At 49.2% G+C, this 22,231-nt stretch overlaps 1 protein-coding gene across 1 annotated transcript in view; it reads left to right on the plus strand.

The window, feature by feature from the left end:
- Positions 1–21,821, plus strand: part of ephb4a (eph receptor B4a) — a 63,179-nt gene extending 41,358 nt beyond the window's left edge. Inside the window, exons 5-16 of the mRNA XM_071364453.1 lie at positions 5,344–5,496; positions 6,719–7,054; positions 7,144–7,268; positions 11,377–11,545; positions 12,356–12,455; positions 13,945–14,009; positions 14,135–14,248; positions 17,809–18,056; positions 18,314–18,529; positions 18,898–19,241; positions 19,685–19,843; positions 20,276–21,821. Of these exons, the coding sequence (XP_071220554.1) occupies positions 5,344–5,496; positions 6,719–7,054; positions 7,144–7,268; positions 11,377–11,545; positions 12,356–12,455; positions 13,945–14,009; positions 14,135–14,248; positions 17,809–18,056; positions 18,314–18,529; positions 18,898–19,241; positions 19,685–19,843; positions 20,276–20,381 (2,135 nt within the window). The 3' untranslated portion in view covers positions 20,382–21,821. The remainder of the gene's footprint in view (positions 1–5,343; positions 5,497–6,718; positions 7,055–7,143; positions 7,269–11,376; positions 11,546–12,355; positions 12,456–13,944; positions 14,010–14,134; positions 14,249–17,808; positions 18,057–18,313; positions 18,530–18,897; positions 19,242–19,684; positions 19,844–20,275) is intronic.
- The last annotated feature ends 410 nt before the right edge of the window (positions 21,822–22,231 follow it).

Genomic DNA, 22,231 nt, shown 5'->3' on the forward strand with positions numbered 1-22,231 from the left:
GTTTCTGTCTGTTAGCACATCAGATTAAACACACAGCCATGCATATCATTCAGCAGACAGTGTTTTAGCTAACTTCTATTGCTGTCTTCTTGTTTAAATGTCTCTCTCCACCAGAGAAGAGGGAAGTGGGTGGTAAAAGGCAGTGTGTTTGTTGATGTATTGAGAGTGTGCCATCAGCGGGAGGGGGGATAGGTCATAAAGCTCTTTAAGTGGCCCAGCTCGAGCCTATCTGTTAGCTATAAACCTCTTCCCCCTGCAGCATCCCACCAGCAGCCAGTTACAGGGTATTTATGAACAGCACTCTGATGTCTCCTTCTCTGGGTGGCTGTGTTGCTCCCTGTGCTCTGGTCACAGAGGTTGGGCCTGTTAGGGGAAACTACAGATGTAGGATCTTCATTTGATCACTCTTTTGTTGGAAAAAAAATCCTGCGAGGCAGGAAATGCAAACTTGTAGTGTATTTGAGTTTTAATTTCCACTTCGACATTTCAGACTTGATTTTCCCTAACAAAAAATGTATCAGCCCCTACAAAAATGTCCATTAATTATAATCCATATAATAATGCAAATGTCCTGTTGCTGCAGGTTTATTTTCCTGCTGTAGCAATCTGGCTCAAATGAAGATTCCACATCTATCAGTATGACCCTAAGAGCAGCTCCACTCTCTGTCAAAGCCTTTTATTAAGATACATTGTAGACTATGCAATATCCAGGTAAGAGTTATTTGATGAGTCTTTTGTGATTCTGTAGAGATACTTTTGTGTTGCACTCTGTAGCTGTTTGCACATGGTTTTAACCCCTGCACTGCTTGGGTACATGGCTTTTTTACACAAAGGACCAGCTCAGACACAATAGGGAGAGAGGGAAAGAGAGAGACACAAGTAGGGAGAAATAGAGAGAGAGAGGTAGGGAGAAAGAGAGAGAGAGGGGTAGGGAGAAAGAGAGAGAGAGAGGTAGGGAGAGAGAGAGAGAGAGGTAGGGAGAGAGAGAGAGAGAGGTAGGGAGAAAGAGAGAGAGAGGTAGGGAGAGAGAGAGAGAGGTAGGGAGAAAGAGAGATAGAGGGGTAGGGAGAAAGAGAGAGAGGGGTAGGGAGAGAGAGAGAGAGAGAGGTAGGGAGAGAGAGAGAGAGGTAGGGAGAAAGAGAGAGAGAGGTAGGGAGAAAGAGAGAGAGAGAGGTAGAGAGAGAGAGAGGTAGGGAGAGAGAGAGAGAGGGAGGGAGAGAGAGAGAGAGGTAGGGAGAAAGAGAGAGAGAGAGGTAGAGAGAGAGAGAGAGAGACAGGTAGGGAGAAAGAGAGAGGGAGAGGTAGGGAGAAAGAGAGAGAGGTAGGGAGAAAGAGAGAGAGAAGGGTAGGGAGAAAGAGAGAGAGAGAGGTAGGGAGAAAGAGAGAGAGAGGTAGGGAGAAAGAGAGAGAGAGAGGTAGGGAGAAATAGAGAGAGAGAGGTAGGGAGAAAGAGAGAGAGAGAGAGGTAGGGAGAAAGCGAGAGAGAGAGGTAGGGAGAAATAGAGAGAGAGAGGTAGGGAGAAAGAGAGAGAGAGAGGTAGGGAGAAAGAGAGAGAGAGAGGTAGGGAGAAAGAGAGAGAGAGGTAGGGAGAAAGAGAGAGCGAGGGGTAGGGAGAAAGAGAGAGAGAGGGGTAGGGAGAAAGAGAGAGAGAGAGGTAGGGAGGAATAGAGAGAGAGGGGTAGGGAGAAAGAGAGAGAGAGAGGTAGGGAGAAAGAGAGAGAGAGAGGTAGAGAGAAAGAGAGGTAGGGAGAAAGAGAGAGAGAGGTAGGGAGAAATAGAGAGAGAGAGGTAGGGAGAAAGAGAGAGAGAGAGGTAGGGAGAAAGAGAGAGAGAGAGGTAGGGAGAAAGAGAGAGAGAGAGAGAGGGGTAGGGAGAAAGAGAGAGAGAGAGGTAGGGAGGAATAGAGAGAGAGGGGTAGGGAGAAAGAGAGAGAGAGAGGTAGGGAGAAAGAGAGAGAGAGAGGTAGAGAGAAAGAGAGGTAGGGAGAAAGAGAGAGAGAGGTAGGGAGAAATAGAGAGAGAGAGGTAGGGAGAAAGAGAGAGAGAGAGGTAGGGAGAAAGAGAGAGAGAGAGGTAGGGAGAAAGAGAGAGAGAGAGAGAGGGGTAGGGAGAAAGAGAGAGAGAGAGGTAGGGAGAAAGAGAGAGAGAGGTAGGGAGAAAGAGAGAGCGATGGGTAGGGAGAAAGAGAGAGAGGTATGGAGAAAGAGAGAGAGAGGGGTAGGGAGAAAGAGAGAGAGAGAGGTAGGGAGAGAGAGAGAGAGGTAGGGAGAAAGAGAGAGAGAGGGGTAGGGAGAAAGAGAGAGAGAGGTAGGGAGAAATAGAGAGAGAGAGGTAGGGAGAAAGAGAGAGCGAGGGGTAGGGAGAAAGAGAGAGAGAGGGGTAGGGAGAGAGAGCGATGGGTAGGGAGAAAGAGAGAGAGGTATGGAGAAAGAGAGAGAGAGGGGTAGGGAGAAAGAGAGAGAGAGAGGTAGGGAGAGAGAGAGAGAGGTAGGGAGAAAGAAAGAGAGAGGGGTAGGGAGAAAGAGAGAGAGAGAGGTAGGGAGAAAGAGAGAGAGAGGTAGGGAGAAATAGAGAGAGAGAGGTAGGGAGAAAGAGAGAGAGAGGGGTAGGGAGAAAGAGAGAGAGAGAGGTAGGGAGAAAGAGAGAGAGAGGTAGGGAGAGAGAGAGAGAGGGGTAGGGAGAAAGAGAGAGAGCGAGGTAGGGAGAAAGAGAGAGAGAGGTAGGGAGAAATAGAGAGAGAGAGGTAGGGAGAAAGAGAGAGAGAGAGGTAGGGAGAAAGAGAGAGAGAGATAGGGAGAAAGAGAGAGAGAGGGGTAGGGAGAAAGAGAGAGAGAGAGGTAGGGAGAAAGAGAGAGAGAGGTAGGGAGAGAGAGAGAGAGGGGTAGGGAGAAAGAGAGAGAGAGAGGTAGGGAGAAAGAGAGAGAGAGGTAGGGAGAAATAGAGAGAGAGAGGTAGGGAGAAAGAGAGAGAGAGAGGTAGGGAGAAAGAGAGAGAGAGATAGGGAGAAAGAGAGAGAGAGGGGTAGGGAGAAAGAGAGAGAGAGAGGTAGGGAGAAAGAGAGAGAGAGAGGTAGGGAGAAAGAGAGAGAGAGAGGTAGGGAGAGAGAGAGAGAGAGAGAGAGGTAGCGAGAAAGAGAGAGAGAGAGAGAGGTAGCGAGAAAGAGAGAGAGGGGTAGGGAGAAAGAGAGAGAGAGAGAGAGGTAGGGAGAAAGAGAGAGAGAGGGGTAGGGAGAAAGAGAGAGAGAGGGGTAGGGAGAAAGAGAGAGAGAGGTAGGGAGAAAGAGAGAGAGAGAGGTAGGGAGAAAGAGAGAGAGAGGGGTAGGGAGAAAGAGAGAGAGAGAGGTAGGGAGAGAGAGAGAGAGGTAGGGAGAAAGAGAGAGAGAGAGGTAGGGAGAGAGAGAGAGAGGTAGGGAGAGAGAGAGAGAGAGAGAGGTAGGGAGAGAGAGAGAGAGAGAGAGAGGTAGGGAGAAAGAGAGAGAGAGAGGTAGGGAGAAAGAGAGAGAGAGGTAGGGAGAAAGAGAGAGAGAGAGGTAGGGAGAGAGAGAGAGGTAGGGAGAAAGAGAGAGAGAGGGGTAGGGAGAAAGAGAGAGAGAGAGAGGTAGGGAGAAATATAGAGAGAGGGGTAGGGAGAAAGAGAGCGAGAGAGGTAGGGAGAAATATAGAGAGAGAGGTAGGGAGAAAGGGAGAGAGAGGTAGGGAGAAAGAGAGAGAGAGAGGTAGGGAGAAATAGAGAGAGAGGGGTAGGGAGAAAGAGAGAGCGAGGGGTAGGGAGAAAGAGAGAGAGACACAGGTAGGGAGAGAGAGAGAAATAGAGAGAGAGACAGGTAGAGAGAGAGAGAGAGGTAGGGAGAGAGAGAAAGAGAGAGAGACACAGGTAGGGAGAGAGAGAGAAATAGAGAGAGAGACAGGTAGAGAGAGAGAGAGAGGTAGGGAGAGAGGGGTAGGGAGAGAGAGAGAGAGAGAGAGAGGGTGAAAGTTATACCGTGTACACGGATAACAAAGAGACAGTATATTTACACTGTCTGGGAAAGGAAGGCCAGGGCCACTTGAATTGTAATGATGTCATCTTATTCAGCGATTAGGCTGACGCGGGGCTTTTTTCTGCCGACATGTAGCTTCCTGCCTGGCAGAGTTAGCACCTTAACTGTTTAGCTTCTCTATTTGGTTAATGATAACTTGGCTCCTAGGAGTCGTAAAGTCCTCAACTGTTAGGCAACCTGGCATTGTTTTAACCCTACAACTACCCATTAAACAACACTGTAGGCTACCTCCCTGGTGATGAATAGAGGAACCATGTTATTCAGTCTGTATTGTCCCTCATGGGGAAATACAGTTCTTAGATAACAACTAGAACACTGTTCACACCAGACTGTTCCCACAACCTAATGAAACATTATGGGAACCTTTAAACAACAGACAAAATATTTTCTGGGAATGTTTTATACAAACATTATATAATCATCAGCATGACTGGACAGTTATTGTGTTATGAGAACATTTGCCGCAACCCAACTAATGTTCTGGGAACTTTCACATATCAAATGTTGGTTTGCTCAGAAACATTACTGGTACGTTGTGTTATTACATTACCTGGAAAGCTAATGAGAACGTTTGGGGAATGTTCTGTGGTGGTTGTTACAGATGTTTGTTTTAGTGAATGTTAGGAGAACATTCCAATGATATTTCATTTAAAACATTTTAAAAATATTTTCTTATCAATAACATTATTTGAATGTTTTTAGGATGTTATCATCCTAATGTTAGATACAACCCTAACTACAACTTAATGGGAACCTTAGTTAATGTTCTGGGAATGTTCCTGGTTTGCTTGGTCAGAAGTCTGTCTGTTATTATTACTCCGTACTTCACAGACAATTAGACCTTCAATATCCACTAATGAATAGTTATGATGTCCAGTTCTATATTAGATGTATTTGAGTAGACTTTTATTCAACAGAAAGTGAACAGAGCAGATATTGCAATAACACACACAAGTACACCCTGTCTGAATGAGCCCGGTGGCTCAGGGAGCAGGCCCCATTTACAGCCTGATTGTTACAGGCTGTTTACACTGAATGAATATTGGTTTCCGTGTGAACGAGGGATGTGAGGGAAGACAGGACAGCACATTTACATCCATTTCATTGTGTTTCTATACCTTGGCAGTTATTAATGAGCATTCGTGTACTGTTTGTCTTTCTCTGGGTGCTTTTTGGCTCCTGACCTGACGTGCAACGACGGGACGCTGGGCTGCTTTGTGGTGATGTTCAGGGCCATGCTAACTTTCCCTCTCCCTCCCTCCCTCCCTCCCTCCCTCCCTCCCTCCCTCCCTCCCTCCACACAGCCTGTTCTGTGGGTCAGTTTAGGTCTGGCTCGGGGGGCCAGTGCCAGGCCTGTCCAGGGTTCAGCCATGCTGTGGTGACAGGCTCACCTGTGTGTCAGTGTCGTCCAGGATACCTCCGCGCTGACTCTGACACTCCAGACACCCCATGTACCAGTGAGTACAAGCATTATTATGTACATACTCTACCCCCTATGTACTTTCCCCTGATACTCTCTCTCTCAAGGCAAACGCCGTGGAGGACCAACACAATTCCATGTAGACTCTGCTAACCTCTCTTTCTCTGTGTTTCTGCCCTAGTTTCACTTTCAACATGTGTATCTTATTCTCCTTCCTCCTTTGTTGTCCCTTGCAATTTCTCTTTTCCTCTGGTGTTGCTGTGCTCAGCCGCGGTCACCTGCTCTGGGGTCTTTGTCCCAGGGCTGAGAGTATTGTGGTGCAGCTCCTTTGTGACTGTGTAGAGGAGGCAGAACCTGGTGGTCACTCCCAGTAAGGGAAGCATTGATTGCCCTGAGTGACACCTCCATGTGGATTCAGGAATTTCAATTCAGCCACGTGTGTGAAAGGGGAGGCATTTCTAATTGGGCACACTCACTCAGAACGGCCATGAAAGACTTCGCAACTAACATCAATCTGAAACTCTGTTCCTTGTAGTGGCAGAAGACGAACACCCCGTGGAGGACCAACACGATTCCCTGTAGACTCTGATAACCTCTTACACCACTTGATTTATTTCAGTCACTCCTGATTGTTTTGCTCATCACAGGCCACCCAACCCCCGCCCCCCAAATGTAGACCTTTTGAATTTGACGTAAATTGAAGCTAAATGAAAGTAGGTCTATGTGATGGTAGTCAACTGTCTCCTACTTGTGGCCAGCCCAACCTCCCAGAGAGCATTGTGCCTGATATTACTAAGCATTACTTTTACAGTAGCTGTAAATGGCCTAGCCACACAGCCTCCTTGGCAGGAACAGGAACTCATTCACACTGGCTGAGTGGCATTGCAATTGTGGCAGCAATCACAATCCCCCTACTACAATCTTCAGCTGCTGATCATTATCGAAATGTAGACGCGTGTAATTGGAGCACCAATTCAATCCTGCATCTCAATGTTGTTTCCTGCTGTGCCCCTCTTCCCCGGCGGCTCCTCCAAACGCTATCTGAACATGTGTCGGGAGCATAACAAATAGCAAATAAAATGCAAGTGATTTAATTGACAATGTAAATGTGAAACAGAGGAACAGTAATATTACCCATCGCTCCAGTAAATTGCCTTCAAATAGAAAATGTATTTGTACTTTCGGCTGATTAAGTATTTATGATTGCTGATTGCCTGATGGAGGAGATGTGTGACCCTCTCCTCTCCCCCGTCCTCCAGGACCCCCCTCTGCCCCACGCAGCATCGTGACCCAGATCAACGACACCACGGTGACTCTAGAGTGGAGCGAGCCCATGGACAGTGGCGGCAGAACTGATCTGAGCTACTCTGTGGAGTGTTCCCTGTGTGGGTCCCCTAGGGGTCCGTGCTCACCCTGCGGGGACAGTGTCAGCTACAGACCCTCTCAGCGAGGCCTGCTGGGCCGCAGGGTGGTGGTCTGGGGCCTCATGCCTCACACCACATACACCTTCTCTATCCAGGCCCTCAACGGGGTCTCCCCTTTCAATGGCAAGGGGGCACCCAGCGATAGAGTTAACATCACCACCAGTCACGAGGGTGAGAGAGGGATATTTGGGTTTGTGGTTGGTGTTGCATGGTTAGAAGAGGAAGTTGAATGTTGTTTCTTTGTGTTGGTCTGAGTGCAGTTCCAGTGCTGCTGTCTGTGATCAGGAAGAGTATCTCTACAGAGAGCAGTCTGACTCTCCACTGGTCCGTTCCAGCCCAGCCCCACTACACCATCCTGCAGTACCAGCTACGCTACTGTGAGCCGGTGAGGAGGACCAGATCTCTCTCTCTCCTCTCCCACTGACTCACCTCAGGTCTTAGGGAGTTGACTGGTCTATCTCTGTCCATCACTCTGACCTCTTACCCACTGGCTTAACCCGTTGTTCTTATCTGCTTTTGTTCTCCCTCCATCCCTCTCTCCCTTCATCGTCTCTCTCACCCTCCATCGTCTCTCACCCTCCATCGTCTCTCTCTCCCTCCATCGTCTCTCACCCTCCATCGTCTCTCCCTTCATCGTCTCTCACCCTCCATCGTCTCTCTCACCCTCCATCGTCTCTCACCCTCCATCGTCTCTCACCCTCCATCGTCTCTCTCTCCCTCCATCGTCTCTCACCCTCCATCGTCTCTCTCACCCTCCATCGTCTCTCACCCTCCATCGTCTCTCTCTCCCTCCATCGTCTCTCACCCTCTATCGTCTCTCACCCTCCATCGTCTCTCTCTCCCTCCATCGTCTCTCACCCTCCATCGTCTCTCTCTCCCTCCATCGTCTCTCACCCTCCATCGTCTCTCCCTTCATCGTCTCTCACCCTCCATCGTCTCTCTCACCCTCCATCGTCTCTCACCCTCCATCGTCTCTCACCCTCCATCGTCTCTCTCTCCCTCCATCGTCTCTCGCCCTCCATCGTCTCTCACCCTCCATCGTCTCTCTCTCCCTCCATCGTCTCTCACCCTCCATCGTCTCTCTCTCCCTCCATCGTCTCTCTCCCTCCATCGTCTCTCACCCTCCATCGTCTCTCTCTCCCTCCATCGTCTCTCACCCTCCATCGTCTCTCTCTCCCTCCATCGTCTCTCACCCTCCATTGTCTCTCTCTCCCTCCATCGTCTCTCACCCTCCATCGTCTCTCTCTCCCTCCATCGTCTCTCACCCTCCATCGTCTCTCTCTCCCTCCATCGTCTCTCACCCTCCATCGTCTCTCTCTCCCTCCATCGTCTCTCACCCTCCATCGTCTCTCTCTCCCTCCATCGTCTCTCTCCCTCCATCGTCTCTCACCCTCCATTGTCTCTCTCTCCCTCCATCGTCTCTCACCCTCCATCGTCTCTCTCTCCCTCCATCGTCTCTCACCCTCCATCGTCTCTCTCTCCCTCCATCGTCTCTCTCCCTCCATCGTCTCTCACCCTCCATCGTCTCTCTCTCCCTCCATCGTCTCTCACCCTCCATTGTCTCTCTCTCCCTCCATCGTCTCTCTCCCTCCATCGTCTCTCACCCTCCATCGTCTCTCTCTCCCTCCATCGTCTCTCACCCTCCATTGTCTCTCTCACCCTCCATCGTCTCTCTCCCTCCATCGTCTCTCACCCTCCATCGTCTCTCTCTCCCTCCATCGTCTCTCACCCTCCATCGTCTCTCTCTCCCTCCATCGTCTCTCACCCTCCATTGTCTCTCTCTCCCTCCATCGTCTCTCACCCTCCATCGTCTCTCTCTCCCTCCATCGTCTCTCACCCTCCATCGTCTCTCTCTCCCTCCATCGTCTCTCACCCTCCATTGTCTCTCTCTCCCTCCATCGTCTCTCACCCTCCATCGTCTCTCTCTCCCTCCATCGTCTCTCACCCTCCATCGTCTCTCTCTCCCTCCATCGTCTCTCTCCCTCCATCGTCTCTCACCCTCCATCCCTCTCTCCCTTCATCGTCTCTCTCACCCTCCATCGTCTCTCACCCTCCATCGTCTCTCTCTCCCTCCATCGTCTCTCACCCTCCATCGTCTCTCCCTTCATCGTCTCTCACCCTCCATCGTCTCTCTCACCCTCCATCGTCTCTCACCCTCCATCGTCTCTCACCCTCCATCGTCTCTCTCTCCCTCCATCGTCTCTCTCCCTCCATCGTCTCTCACCCTCCATCGTCTCTCTCTCCCTCCATCGTCTCTCACCCTCCATCGTCTCTCTCTCCCTCCATCGTCTCTCACCCTCCATCGTCTCTCTCCCTCCATCGTCTCTCACCCTCCATCGTCTCTCTCTCCCTCCATCGTCTCTCACCCTCCATCGTCTCTCTCTCCCTCCATCGTCTCTCACCCTCCATTGTCTCTCTCTCCCTCCATCGTCTCTCACCCTCCATCGTCTCTCTCTCCCTCCATCGTCTCTCACCCTCCATCGTCTCTCTCTCCCTCCATCGTCTCTCACCCTCCATCGTCTCTCTCTCCCTCCATCGTCTCTCACCCTCCATCGTCTCTCTCTCCCTCCATCGTCTCTCACCCTCCATCGTCTCTCTCTCCCTCCATCGTCTCTCACCCTCCATCGTCTCTCTCTCCCTCCATCGTCTCTCACCCTCCATCGTCTCTCTCTCCCTCCATCGTCTCTCACCCTCCATCGTCTCTCTCTCCCTCCATCGTCTCTCTCCCTCCATCGTCTCTCACCCTCCATTGTCTCTCTCTCCCTCCATCGTCTCTCACCCTCCATCGTCTCTCTCTCCCTCCATCGTCTCTCACCCTCCATCGTCTCTCTCTCCCTCCATCGTCTCTCTCCCTCCATCGTCTCTCACCCTCCATCGTCTCTCTCTCCCTCCATCGTCTCTCACCCTCCATTGTCTCTCTCTCCCTCCATCGTCTCTCTCCCTCCATCGTCTCTCACCCTCCATCGTCTCTCTCTCCCTCCATCGTCTCTCACCCTCCATTGTCTCTCTCACCCTCCATCGTCTCTCTCCCTCCATCGTCTCTCACCCTCCATCGTCTCTCTCTCCCTCCATCGTCTCTCACCCTCCATCGTCTCTCTCTCCCTCCATCGTCTCTCACCCTCCATTGTCTCTCTCTCCCTCCATCGTCTCTCACCCTCCATCGTCTCTCTCTCCCTCCATCGTCTCTCACCCTCCATCGTCTCTCTCTCCCTCCATCGTCTCTCACCCTCCATCGTCTCTCTCTCCCTCCATCGTCTCTCTCCCTCCATCGTCTCTCACCCTCCATCCCTCTCTCCCTTCATCGTCTCTCTCACCCTCCATCGTCTCTCACCCTCCATCGTCTCTCTCTCCCTCCATCGTCTCTCACCCTCCATCGTCTCTCCCTTCATCGTCTCTCACCCTCCATCGTCTCTCTCTCCCTCCATCGTCTCTCACCCTCCATTGTCTCTCTCTCCCTCCATCGTCTCTCACCCTCCATCGTCTCTCTCTCCCTCCATCGTCTCTCACCCTCCATCGTCTCTCTCTCCCTCCATCGTCTCTCACCCTCCATCGTCTCTCTCTCCCTCCATCGTCTCTCTCCCTCCATCGTCTCTCACCCTCCATCCCTCTCTCCCTTCATCGTCTCTCTCACCCTCCATCGTCTCTCACCCTCCATCGTCTCTCTCTCCCTCCATCGTCTCTCACCCTCCATCGTCTCTCCCTTCATCGTCTCTCACCCTCCATCGTCTCTCTCACCCTCCATCGTCTCTCACCCTCCATCGTCTCTCACCCTCCATCGTCTCTCTCTCCCTCCATCGTCTCTCTCCCTCCATCGTCTCTCACCCTCCATCGTCTCTCTCTCCCTCCATCGTCTCTCACCCTCCATCGTCTCTCTCTCCCTCCATCGTCTCTCACCCTCCATCGTCTCTCTCCCTCCATCGTCTCTCACCCTCCATCGTCTCTCTCTCCCTCCATCGTCTCTCACCCTCCATCGTCTCTCTCTCCCTCCATCGTCTCTCACCCTCCATTGTCTCTCTCTCCCTCCATCGTCTCTCACCCTCCATCGTCTCTCTCTCCCTCCATCGTCTCTCACCCTCCATCGTCTCTCTCTCCCTCCATCGTCTCTCACCCTCCATCGTCTCTCTCTCCCTCCATCGTCTCTCACCCTCCATCGTCTCTCTCTCCCTCCATCGTCTCTCTCCCTCCATCGTCTCTCACCCTCCATTGTCTCTCTCTCCCTCCATCGTCTCTCACCCTCCATCGTCTCTCTCTCCCTCCATCGTCTCTCACCCTCCATCGTCTCTCTCTCCCTCCATCGTCTCTCTCCCTCCATCGTCTCTCACCCTCCATCGTCTCTCTCTCCCTCCATCGTCTCTCTCTCCCTCCATCGTCTCTCTCCCTCCATCGTCTCTCACCCTCCATCGTCTCTCTCTCCCTCCATCGTCTCTCTCTCCCTCCATCGTCTCTCTCCCTCCATCGTCTCTCTCCCTCCATCGTCTCTCTCCGCCCCGCAGGAGCGTCGAGGTCAGGAGCAGTTGTGTAGCTACAGGGAGAGTGACAGTAACCAGGTGGTGCTGAGTGATCTCCGCAGGGCCACTCAGTATGAGGTGCAGGTTCGGGCTCGCACCATGGCCGGCTACGGCAGCTTCAGCCCAGCAGCCTCCTTCAGAACCCTGCCTGACGGTAAGGAAAGGCCCAGGCTTCACTCTCTCAGAGGGGCCTGTCAATATGGCCTGTCCATATCAGAGAGGCCAACAAAGTCTTCTAGGTTTCTTCTAGTTTTGTGTGTGTTAGGTCCGCCCTGTTCTTCTAGTTTTGTGTGTGTTAGGTCCGCCCTGTTCTTCTAGTTTTGTGTGTGTTAGGTCCGCCCTGTTCTTCTAGTTTTGTGTGTGTTAGATCCGCCCTGTTCTTCTAGTTTTGTGTGTGTTAGGTCCGCCCTGTTCTTCTAGTTTTGTGTGTGTTAGATCCGCCCTGTTCTTCTAGTTTTGTGTGTGTTAGATCCGCCCTGTTCTTCTAGTTTTGTGTGTGTTAGGTCCGCCCTGTTCTTCTAGTTTTGTGTGTGTTAGGTCCGCCCTGTTCTTCTAGTTTTGTGTGTGTTAGGTCCGCCCTGTTCTTCTAGTTTTGTGTGTGTTAGGTCCGCCCTGTTCTTCTAGTTTTGTGTATGTTAGGTCCGCCCTGTTCTTCTAGTTTTGTGTGTGTTAGGTCCGCCCTGTTCTTCTAGTTTTGTGTGTGTTAGGTCCGCCCTGTTCTTCTAGTTTTGTGTGTGTTAGGTCCGCCCTGTTCTTCTAGTTTTGTGTGTGTTAGGTCCGCCCTGTTCTTCTAGTTTTGTGTGTGTTAGGTCCGCCCTGTTCTTCTAGTTTATTACCCAGAATACATCAGTTCATTATTTATAAGGTTTGTTTTGGTGTATTTTTGACGTTTCCTTGTTACTAATAGTTCTATTTTTACTTTGCACTCCCCCCTCCTTTTCTCTCCTTTTCATCCTTTATTCAGGGGACGACTCTCCAAATCAGCTTCTGATGACCGGTGTCTTTATCGCCATGGGGATGCTTCTGCTCATCACTGTCGTCACTGTGGCTGTTTTCTGCATACGGTGAGAACCAGGAAGAGGGGGAGAAAGAGAGGACAAGACAGGGACATCAATTCTGTAATGTGCATTTTACAAAAAGGAAACATATGGATCTTATCTTAACATTTGACATTCTGTGTTTTTGTAACCTCTACTAATCATATCTTATATCTTAGATAATAACTCTGCTATATACAAACACTATGTCATATTTCAGCAAAATTCTCAGTAAACCAAATACATTTTCTTTGTGACTTTGTGCTTGAGGCTAGAAGTTATTCCACTCATTATAACCCTCATTGTTTCAGCAAATAGCCCCACATGCCCTCAGAAAAAAAGGTTCTGGGAACTAGAGAGAGTGAGGGGGGATGGAGGGAGGGAGACAGATGGAGGGAGAGATATAGAGGGGGAGGGAGGGAGGTGGGAGAGAGAGGGGGACGGGGGGAGAGAGAGAGAGGGATGGATATATATATATAGAGAGAGGGGGGAGGGATAGAGAGATAGAGAGAGAGGGAGGGAGAGAGGGAGGGGATAGAGAGAGAGGGAGAGGGATAGAGAGAGAGGGAGGGGATAGAGAGATAGAGAGAAAGGGAGGGGGATAGAGAGATAGAGAGAGAGGGAGGGGATAGAGAGATAGAGAGAGAGGGAGGGGATAGAGAGATAGAGAGAGAGGGAGGGGATAAAGAGAGAGAGAGGGAGGGGGAGACAGAGATGGAGGGAGGCGGTCAGAGACAGGATGCAGCCGTCCCAACCCTGTCTCCACAGGACAGGAGAACAATAGTTCTGACCTTGGGGCACACACCATACACACACATACAGAGTTGTGCACACGCATACATGCATACACTAATACGCACACATACAGTACACAGACATTGCACATACTCTGAGAAATACACAGATGTGTGCAATCACATTTAAACACACACACGCGCATGCACACAAACACACACTCACACTCACAGTAGAGGTCTGGATCAACCGCCAGCTGAGGGTGGGGACAGTATTGCTATTTTGGGCCTGTGAGAAAGAAGAGAGGGAGAGAGAGAGAAAGAGAGAGGGAGAGAGAGAGGGAGAGAGAGAGAGAGAGGGAGAGAGAGAGGGAGAGAGAGGGGGGGGGGGGGGAGAGAGGGAGGCAGGTGCCCAGTAGCTACAGGGCTGTACAGTCCTACTAGGATGGGGCCAAAGGAAGTCTCACTAATGGAGGCCTCCAGCCCAGTGCAGCAGACACAGACACACAGTCAGGAACACAGAGCAGAGTGGCTCCTGAATGTGGGAGAATAGTAGAGGAGGGCCCAGGGTCAAGACATTACATCATTTACCAGTCATATATTATTTCTGAGACATATACCAAATGAGCTTGTTTGTGAGAGACAGGGAGAGACAGTGTTATGTCACCGGGCTAACCACATCTCTCTTCTCTCCCTCTCTCACTCTATCGCTCTTTCTCTGACACCTTTCTATCGTTCCCCCTCTCCCTCCTTCCTCTCCCACACTCGGTTCTTTTCCACAGCAGACACAGTAGAATGAAGGACCCAGAGCTGAGTGACAAACATGGACAGTACCTCCTGGGCCAAGGTGAGTACACACACACACACACGCAAATAGTGCATACAGATTTGTTGAAAGTCATGTTATTCATATTTTAGTCAGTATGTGACCATGGCTGGTTCGTCGTTTAATTACCCCCCTCCTCTCCTCAGGAGTCAAGGTCTACATTGACCCCTTTACCTACGAGGACCCTAACGAAGCCGTACGGGAGTTTGCCAAGGAGATTGATGTTTCCTTTGTGAAGATCGAGGAGGTCATTGGTGCCGGTGGGTCTCAGGCTGTCTCTCTGTGATATTATTAAACAGACTGGTGGATAGGCTGTCTCTCTGTGATATTATTAAACAGACTGGTGGATAGGCTGTCTCTCTGTGATATTATTAAACAGACTGGTGGATAGGCTGTCTGTGATATTATTAAACAGACTGGTGGATAGGCTGTCTGTCTGTGATATTATTAAACAGACTGGTGGATAGGCTGTCTGTGATATTATTAAACAGACTGGTGGATAGACTGTCTCTCTGTGATATTATTAAACAGACTGGTGGATAGGCTGTCTCTCTGTGATATTATTAAACAGACTGGTGGATAGGCTGTCTGTGATATTATTAAACAGACTGGTGGATAGACTGTCTCTCTGTGATATTATTAAACAGACTGGTGGATAGGCTGTCTCTCTGTGATATTATTAAACAGACTGGTGGATAGGCTGTCTCTCTGTGATATTATTTAAACAGACTGGTGGATAGGCTGTCTCTCTGTGATATTATTAAACAGACTGGTGGATAGACTGTCTCTCTGTGATATTATTAAACAGGCTGGTGGATAGGCTGTCTCTCTGTGATATTATTAAACAGACTGGTGGATAGGCTGTCTGTGATATTATTAAACAGACTGGTGGATAGGCTGTCTCTCTGTGATATTATTAAACAGACTGGTGGATAGGCTGTCTGTGATATTATTAAACAGACTGGTGGATAGGCTGTCTCTCTGTGATATTATTAAACAGACTGGTGGATAGACTGTCTCTCTGTGATATTATTAAACAGACTGGTGGATAGGCTGTCTGTGATATTATTAAACAGACTGGTGGATAGGCTGTCTCTCTGTGATATTATTAAACAGACTGGTGGATAGACTGTCTCTCTGTGATATTATTAAACAGACTGGTGGATAGGCTGTCTGTGATATTATTAAACAGACTGGTGGATAGGCTGTCTCTCTGTGATATTATTAAACAGACTGGTGGATAGGCTGTCTGTGATATTATTAAACAGACTGGTGGATAGGCTGTCTCTCTGTGATATTATTAAACAGACTGGTGGATAGGCTGTCTGTGATATTATTAAACAGACTGGTGGATAGACTGTCTCTCTGTGATATTATTAAACAGACTGGTGGATAGGCTGTCTCTCTGTGATATTATTAAACAGACTGGTGGATAGGCTGTCTCTCTGTGATATTATTAAACAGACTGGTGGATAGGCTGTCTCTCTGTGATATTATTAAACAGACTGGTGGATAGGCTGTCTCTCTGTGATATTATTAAACAGACTGGTGGATAGGCTGTCTGTGATATTATTAAACAGACTGGTGGATAAGCTGTCTCGCTGTGATATTATTAAACAGACTGGTGGATAGGCTGTCTCTCTGTGATATTATTAAACAGACTGGTGGATAGGCTGTCTGTGATGTTATTAAACAGACTGGTGGATAGGCTGTCTCTCTGTGATATTATTAAACAGACTGGTGGATAGGCTGTCTGATATATTATTAAACAGACTGGTGGATAGGCTGTCTCTCTGTGATATTATTAAACAGACTGGTGGATAGGCTGTCTCTGTGATATTATTAAACAGACTGGTGGATAGGCTGTCTCTGTGATATTATTAAACAGACTGGTGGATAGGCTGTCTCTCTGTGATATTATTAAACAGACTGGTGGATAGGCTGTCTGTGATGTTATTAAACAGACTGGTGGATAGGCTGTCTCTCTGTGATATTATTAAACAGACTGGTGGATAGGCTGTCTGATATATTACTAAACAGACTGGTGGATAGGCTGTCTCTGTGATATTACTAAACAGACTGGTGGATAGGCTGTCTCTGTGATATTACTAAACAGACTGGTGGATAGGCTGTCTCTCTGTGATATTATTAAACAGACTGGTGGATAGGCTGTCTCTCTGTGATATTACTAAACAGACTGGTGGATAGGCTGTCTCTCTGTGATATTACTAAACAGACTGGTGGATAGACTGTCTGTCTGTGATATTACTAAACAGACTGGTGGATAGGCTGTCTCTCTGTGATATTATTAAACAGACTGGTGGATAGGCTGTCTCTCTGTGATATTACTAAACAGACTGGTGGATAGACTGTCTGTCTGTGATATTACTAAACAGACTGGTGGATAGGCTGTCTCTCTGTGATATTACTAAACAGACTGGTGGATAGACTGTCTGTCTGTGATATTACTAAACAGACTGGTGGATAGGCTGTCTCTCTGTGATATTATTAAACAGACTGGTGGATAGGCTGTCTCTGTGATATTACTAAACAGACTGGTGGATAGGCTGTCTCTGTGATATTACTAAACAGACTGGTGGATAGGCTGTCTCTGTGATATTACTAAACAGACTGGTGGATAGGCTGTCTCTGTGATATTACTAAACAGACTGGTGGATAGGCTGTCTCTCTGTGATATTACTAAACAGACTGGTGGATAGGCTGTCTCTGTGATATTACTAAACAGACTGGTGGATAGGCTGTCTCTGTGATATTACTAAACAGACTGGTGGATAGGCTGTCTCTGTGATATTACTAAACAGACTGGTGGATAGGCTGTCTCTCTGTGATATTATTAAACAGACTGGTGGATAGGCTGTCTCTCTGTGATATTACTAAACAGACTGGTGGATAGGCTGTCTCTGTGATATTACTAAACAGACTGGTGGATAGGCTGTCTCTGTGATATTACTAAACAGACTGGTGGATAGGCTGTCTCTCTGTGATATTACTAAACAGACTGGTGGATAGGCTGTCTCTGTGATATTACTAAACAGACTGGTGGATAGGCTGTCTCTGTGATATTACTAAACAGACTGGTGGATAGGCTGTCTCTCTGTGATATTACTAAACAGACTGGTGGATAGGCTGTCTCTGTGATATTACTAAACAGACTGGTGGATAGGCTGTCTCTGTGATATTACTAAACAGACTGGTGGATAGGCTGTCTCTGTGATATTACTAAACAGACTGGTGGATAGGCTGTCTCTGTGATATTACTAAACAGACTGGTGGATAGGCTGTCTCTGTGATATTATTAAACAGACTGGTGGATAGGCTGTCTCTCTGTGATATTATTAAACAGACTGGTGGATAGGCTGTCTCTCTGTGATATTATTAAACAGACTGGTGGATAGACTGTCTCTCTGTGATATTACTAAACAGACTGGTGGATAGGCTGTCTCTGTGATATTACTAAACAGACTGGTGGATAGGCTGTCTCTCTGTGATATTACTAAACAGACTGGTGGATAGGCTGTCTCTGTGATATTACTAAACAGACTGGTGGATAGGCTGTCTCTGTGATATTATTAAACAGACTGGTGGATAGGCTGTCTGTGATATTATTAAACAGACTGGTGGATAGGCTGTCTCTCTGTGATATTACTAAACAGACTGGTGGATAGGCTGTCTCTGTGATATTACTAAACAGACTGGTGGATAGGCTGTCTCTGTGATATTACTAAACAGACTGGTGGATAGGCTGCTGTACTATCATGTATGTACTGTACTGACTCATGTTTCACTTGCTTGTCTCTAGGGGAGTTTGGGGAGGTGTGTCGGGGCAGGCTGAAGGTCCCAGGGAAGAAGGAGAACTACGTGGCCATCAAGACCCTGAAGAGTGGCTACACGGACAAACAGAGGCGGGACTTCCTGTCGGAGGCTAGCATCATGGGCCAGTTCCAGCACCCCAACATCATCCACCTGGAGGGCATCATCACTGCTTCCTGTCCCGTCATGATCCTCACTGAGTTCATGGAGAACGGAGCGCTCGACTCCTTCCTTAGGGTCAGGCTATATACCGTCTATGAGCCTTCCACACACACACACACACACACACACACACACACACACACACACACACACACACACACACACACACACACACACACACACACACACACACACACACACATCCCCTTCCTTATGGGTCATTATTTCACTATGTCACTTCTGGTCTCTGACTCTCCCTCAACCCATCCCTCTTACACACATATTGAATTGTTTCTCCCAGATCTCTAACTCTTTCGTCTCTCTCTCTGTAGTTGAACGATGGTCAGTTCACTCCCATCCAGCTGGTAGGCATGCTGCGTGGCATCGCGTCGGGCATGAAGTACCTGTCTGAGATGAGCTATGTCCACAGAGACCTGGCCGCCCGCAACATCCTGGTCAACAGCAACCTGGTGTGTAAGGTGTCTGACTTTGGCCTGTCCCGTTTCCTCCAGGAGAACTCCTCAGACCCCACCTACACCAGCTCTCTGGTGAGACTACTGCACCCTGTTCTTCCTCAACACCGAGCCCATTGTGTGTGTGTGCATATGGTCATGGTGTGTGGTTGTTGACTACAGATGGTCATGGTGTGTGGTTGTTGACTACAGATGGTTATGGTGTGTGGTTGTTGACTACAGATGGTCATGGTGTGTGGTTGTTGACTACAGATGGTCATGGTGTGTGGTTGTTGACTACAGATGGTCATGGTGTGTGGTTGTTGACTACAGATGGTCATGGTGTGTGGTTGTTGACTACAGATGGTCATGGTGTGTGGTTGTTGACTACAGATGGTCATGGTGTGTGGTTGTTGACTACAGATGGTCATGGTGTGTGGTTGTTGACTCCTGTCTTCTCTCAGGGTGGTAAAATCCCTATCCGCTGGACCGCCCCAGAGGCCATCGCCTTCAGGAAGTTCACCTCAGCCTCCGACGCCTGGAGCTACGGCATCGTCATGTGGGAGGTCATGTCGTTCGGAGAGAGGCCCTACTGGGACATGAGCAACCAGGACGTGATCAACGCCATAGAGCAGGACTACCGCCTACCGCCGCCCCCTGACTGCCCCACCCACCTCCACCAGCTGATGCTGGATTGCTGGCAGAAGGAGCGCTCGGCCCGCCCTCGCTTTGCCGCCATCGTCAGCGCCCTGGACAAGCTGATCCGCAACCCTGCCTCGCTCAAGATCATGGCCCAGGATGGTGCAGGGTGAGTGGGCACAGATCTATAGGCGAGAGGGGTGGGTGTGGAGGGTGTGTGGAGAGTCAGAGAAGGTAGTGTGGGTTTAAACACAAAGCCTAAGGTAAAGACAGGGAAATTACTGTCTAACCAGCTGGAGTACTGTATATCCTGTCCCCTAATAGAGCCCCAGTCTCTACTACTTCATTCCTAGAATACAGTCCTGTCTTTCAGAGAGTCAGTCTCCTGTCCCTCCTCTGTCCTGCTCCTCTGTCCTGCTGTGACCTGTCAGGCTCTAGCTGTGCCTATCCTCTCCCCCTCTCCCATCCCAAATACTGACCTGTCACTCACAACCTGGCCCATGCCCCCTCCCCTCCAGCAGCCATTGTTGTTGCCTGTCACTTATGCAGCCTTAGATCCCGCCCCTACGGGCGTGTTTGTGACGTGTCCCTGTGTGTGTCCCCTGTCCCCAGGCCGTCCCACCCCCTGCTGGACCAGCGGGCCCCCCCGGCCCCCTCAGCGTGTGGCTCCGTGGGGGAGTGGCTGAGGGCCATCAAGATGGAGCGCTACGAGGACAGCTTCCTCCAGGCTGGATTCACCTCTGTAGACCTGTTGGCCCAGATCACTGCTGAGTGAGTTCACACCTACAACAATGTAGCTGTCTGTCTGTCTCTGGGTGTCTTTCAGACTTTCAAACCTCTTGAAGTTGAGTCACTCTCAAAGACCACAGCTTTGTGTCTCTGTCTGTCTGTCTGTCTGTCTGTCTGTCTGTCTGTCTGTCTGTCTGTCTGTCTGTCTGTCTGTATGCCTATCTGTCAGTCTGTATGTCTGCTTATCTGCCTATCTGCCTACCTGTCTATCTGTCTGCCTATCTGTCTGTCTGCCTATGTGTCAGTCTGTCTGTCTGCTTATGCGTCAGTCTGTCTGTCTGCCTGTCTATCAGTCAGTCTGTCTGTCTATCAGTCTGTCTGCCTATCTGTCTGTCTGCCTATGCGTCAGTCTGTCTGTCTGCCTGTCTGTCTATCTGTCTGTCTGTTTATCTAATAGTATGTCCTTCTTCTCAGGGACCTGCTGCGCCTGGGAGTGATCCTGGCTGGACACCAGAGGAAGATCCTGTCCAGCATCCAGACTCTGACCATGACCAAGAGCCCTGGAACCATACGCTTCTAACCCCAGCACAACTCACCTTGACCCCTGACCTCTTGCCCTGACCCAACACAGACACCAGCACGCACACACCACACAGAACATGGCACACCCATGGACCTATCCAGCACCCTGTGGTGCTGCACCCACGCAGTTCCTCACCCTGGCACCAGTCCCTTCTTAGACATGAAGTCCATCAGTGTAGTGACAGAGCCTCAATACCAACTTATTATAGATGATCTTCCCTACAAGCTGTTCAACCTGTCCTTATTGACCACCGAGCGGTCAGTCAGGCCTGGTGCTGGGGTCTGGTGGGAGACTGCCTCACTGGCTAGTTCACCCTCACTCCTCCTCTGCTTCACTGTTTACCTGTGGTCCTGAACACACTGGTGATACTAGTGGAAGCACAGATCAACGCCAACCTAAGGACTATAGCTTTTCTATTGGTGTATTTCATGATGAAGAATATGAACTAGCCAGTAGCAGACTACGTTACTGAAACATGGTGACACTTTCACAAATGTTGTGTCTTGGATTATTCATCCATGTGGATTATATGATGATGTGATTACAGCTCTTTCAACGGACTGGAAAATGTGTGTTTGGACTCTTATCGGATGGGCCTCACGTTTTCCTTTGGTTTTCAAAATGCCTTGCCTTTCCTCAGGTGTTATGGGTAATGTAGGCATTTAGACCAGAACAGACTGTAGTCATACAAGCCTTCCTCTCCTCATCTTCCTCAGTGACTGTGCATGACTCTCCTGGGTCAGCTGTGTGGGAGGAGAGCAGGACTGAGATCAGCACTTTTATAGACTGAGCGGGGGAGTTGGGTTTTTTAGTCAGAGATAGAGCTCTCTCTGTCTGACTACACCTCTGCTCCTCTCAGAAGCTGCAGCACTTCCTGTGTTTCTCTTGGGGTATGGCTGGTTGGGCATTTCCACTTCCTGTTGCTGCTGAACTGGGCAGCTCACTTCCACACACTCAGACTGAAGGAGGTCCCTGACCGTGGTTAACGAGACCAAGAGAACACTGCTTAAGTATTTTCTAATTGGACGACTTGACCTGGACAGACATCAGCCTCTCATTACTTGGTTGATATTATTGTAGGTGTGTTTCCGTCTTGCTCGAGTGCCATTTGATCTTCTATGTGAATTGAAATCAAAATGCCTTTTCTATAAAGCGGAAAGCCCTCCCAGGGTGATACAGTAAGATCTACCATACAAAGTCCCTTCAGATGCCACCAGTTTCACATGTTTATGTTTGGGGAGATTGTGTGCTTCCTTGTTAACTAAAGGATTGTGGGTAAGTGGTCTTCACATTGAGGATCTGTTATGAAAACAGGGACCTATCTTTTATAAAGTTGCCTTTTAAAATATTGTGTAGATAAGTATGTTTTGATTCCCCCATCCTTTCTGTGTGTAATGTGTATTCAGTCACAATAAAGACACACACCAGTGTTTATCACCTAGGACTCCTGCTCCTCTTTTAACAGGCAACTGAGCTTGTTATAACACACACATTACACACACTCCCTTTAGAGTTCTCAAATGCACACACATTAATGCATACACACACACACACACACACATACAAAGTGAAACACAAGTAAGCCCACACACTCTCATGCATACTAAGTGAAGCGTCCAAAAATGCAGTACACACACACATTCACAAATATACACAGCCAACTTCAGTATATTATCCATGTTCCTGTAATCGTTTTAAGGTGATCCGTTTCTTTGGCAGCTCTGGTTTCAAACATTCCTCCCCACAGATACTGTGACCTCCACAGTGAGGGAGGGGGAGGGGGGTTATGGTTTGGGAATTGAGCCTACACCTCCCCAACCCTCACCCATTTCAGTTTATCTCCCTCA

This window comes from Salvelinus alpinus, chromosome 24, assembly GCF_045679555.1.
Source record: "Salvelinus alpinus chromosome 24, SLU_Salpinus.1, whole genome shotgun sequence".
In the NCBI taxonomy this organism is placed as follows: domain Eukaryota; kingdom Metazoa; phylum Chordata; class Actinopteri; order Salmoniformes; family Salmonidae; genus Salvelinus; species Salvelinus alpinus.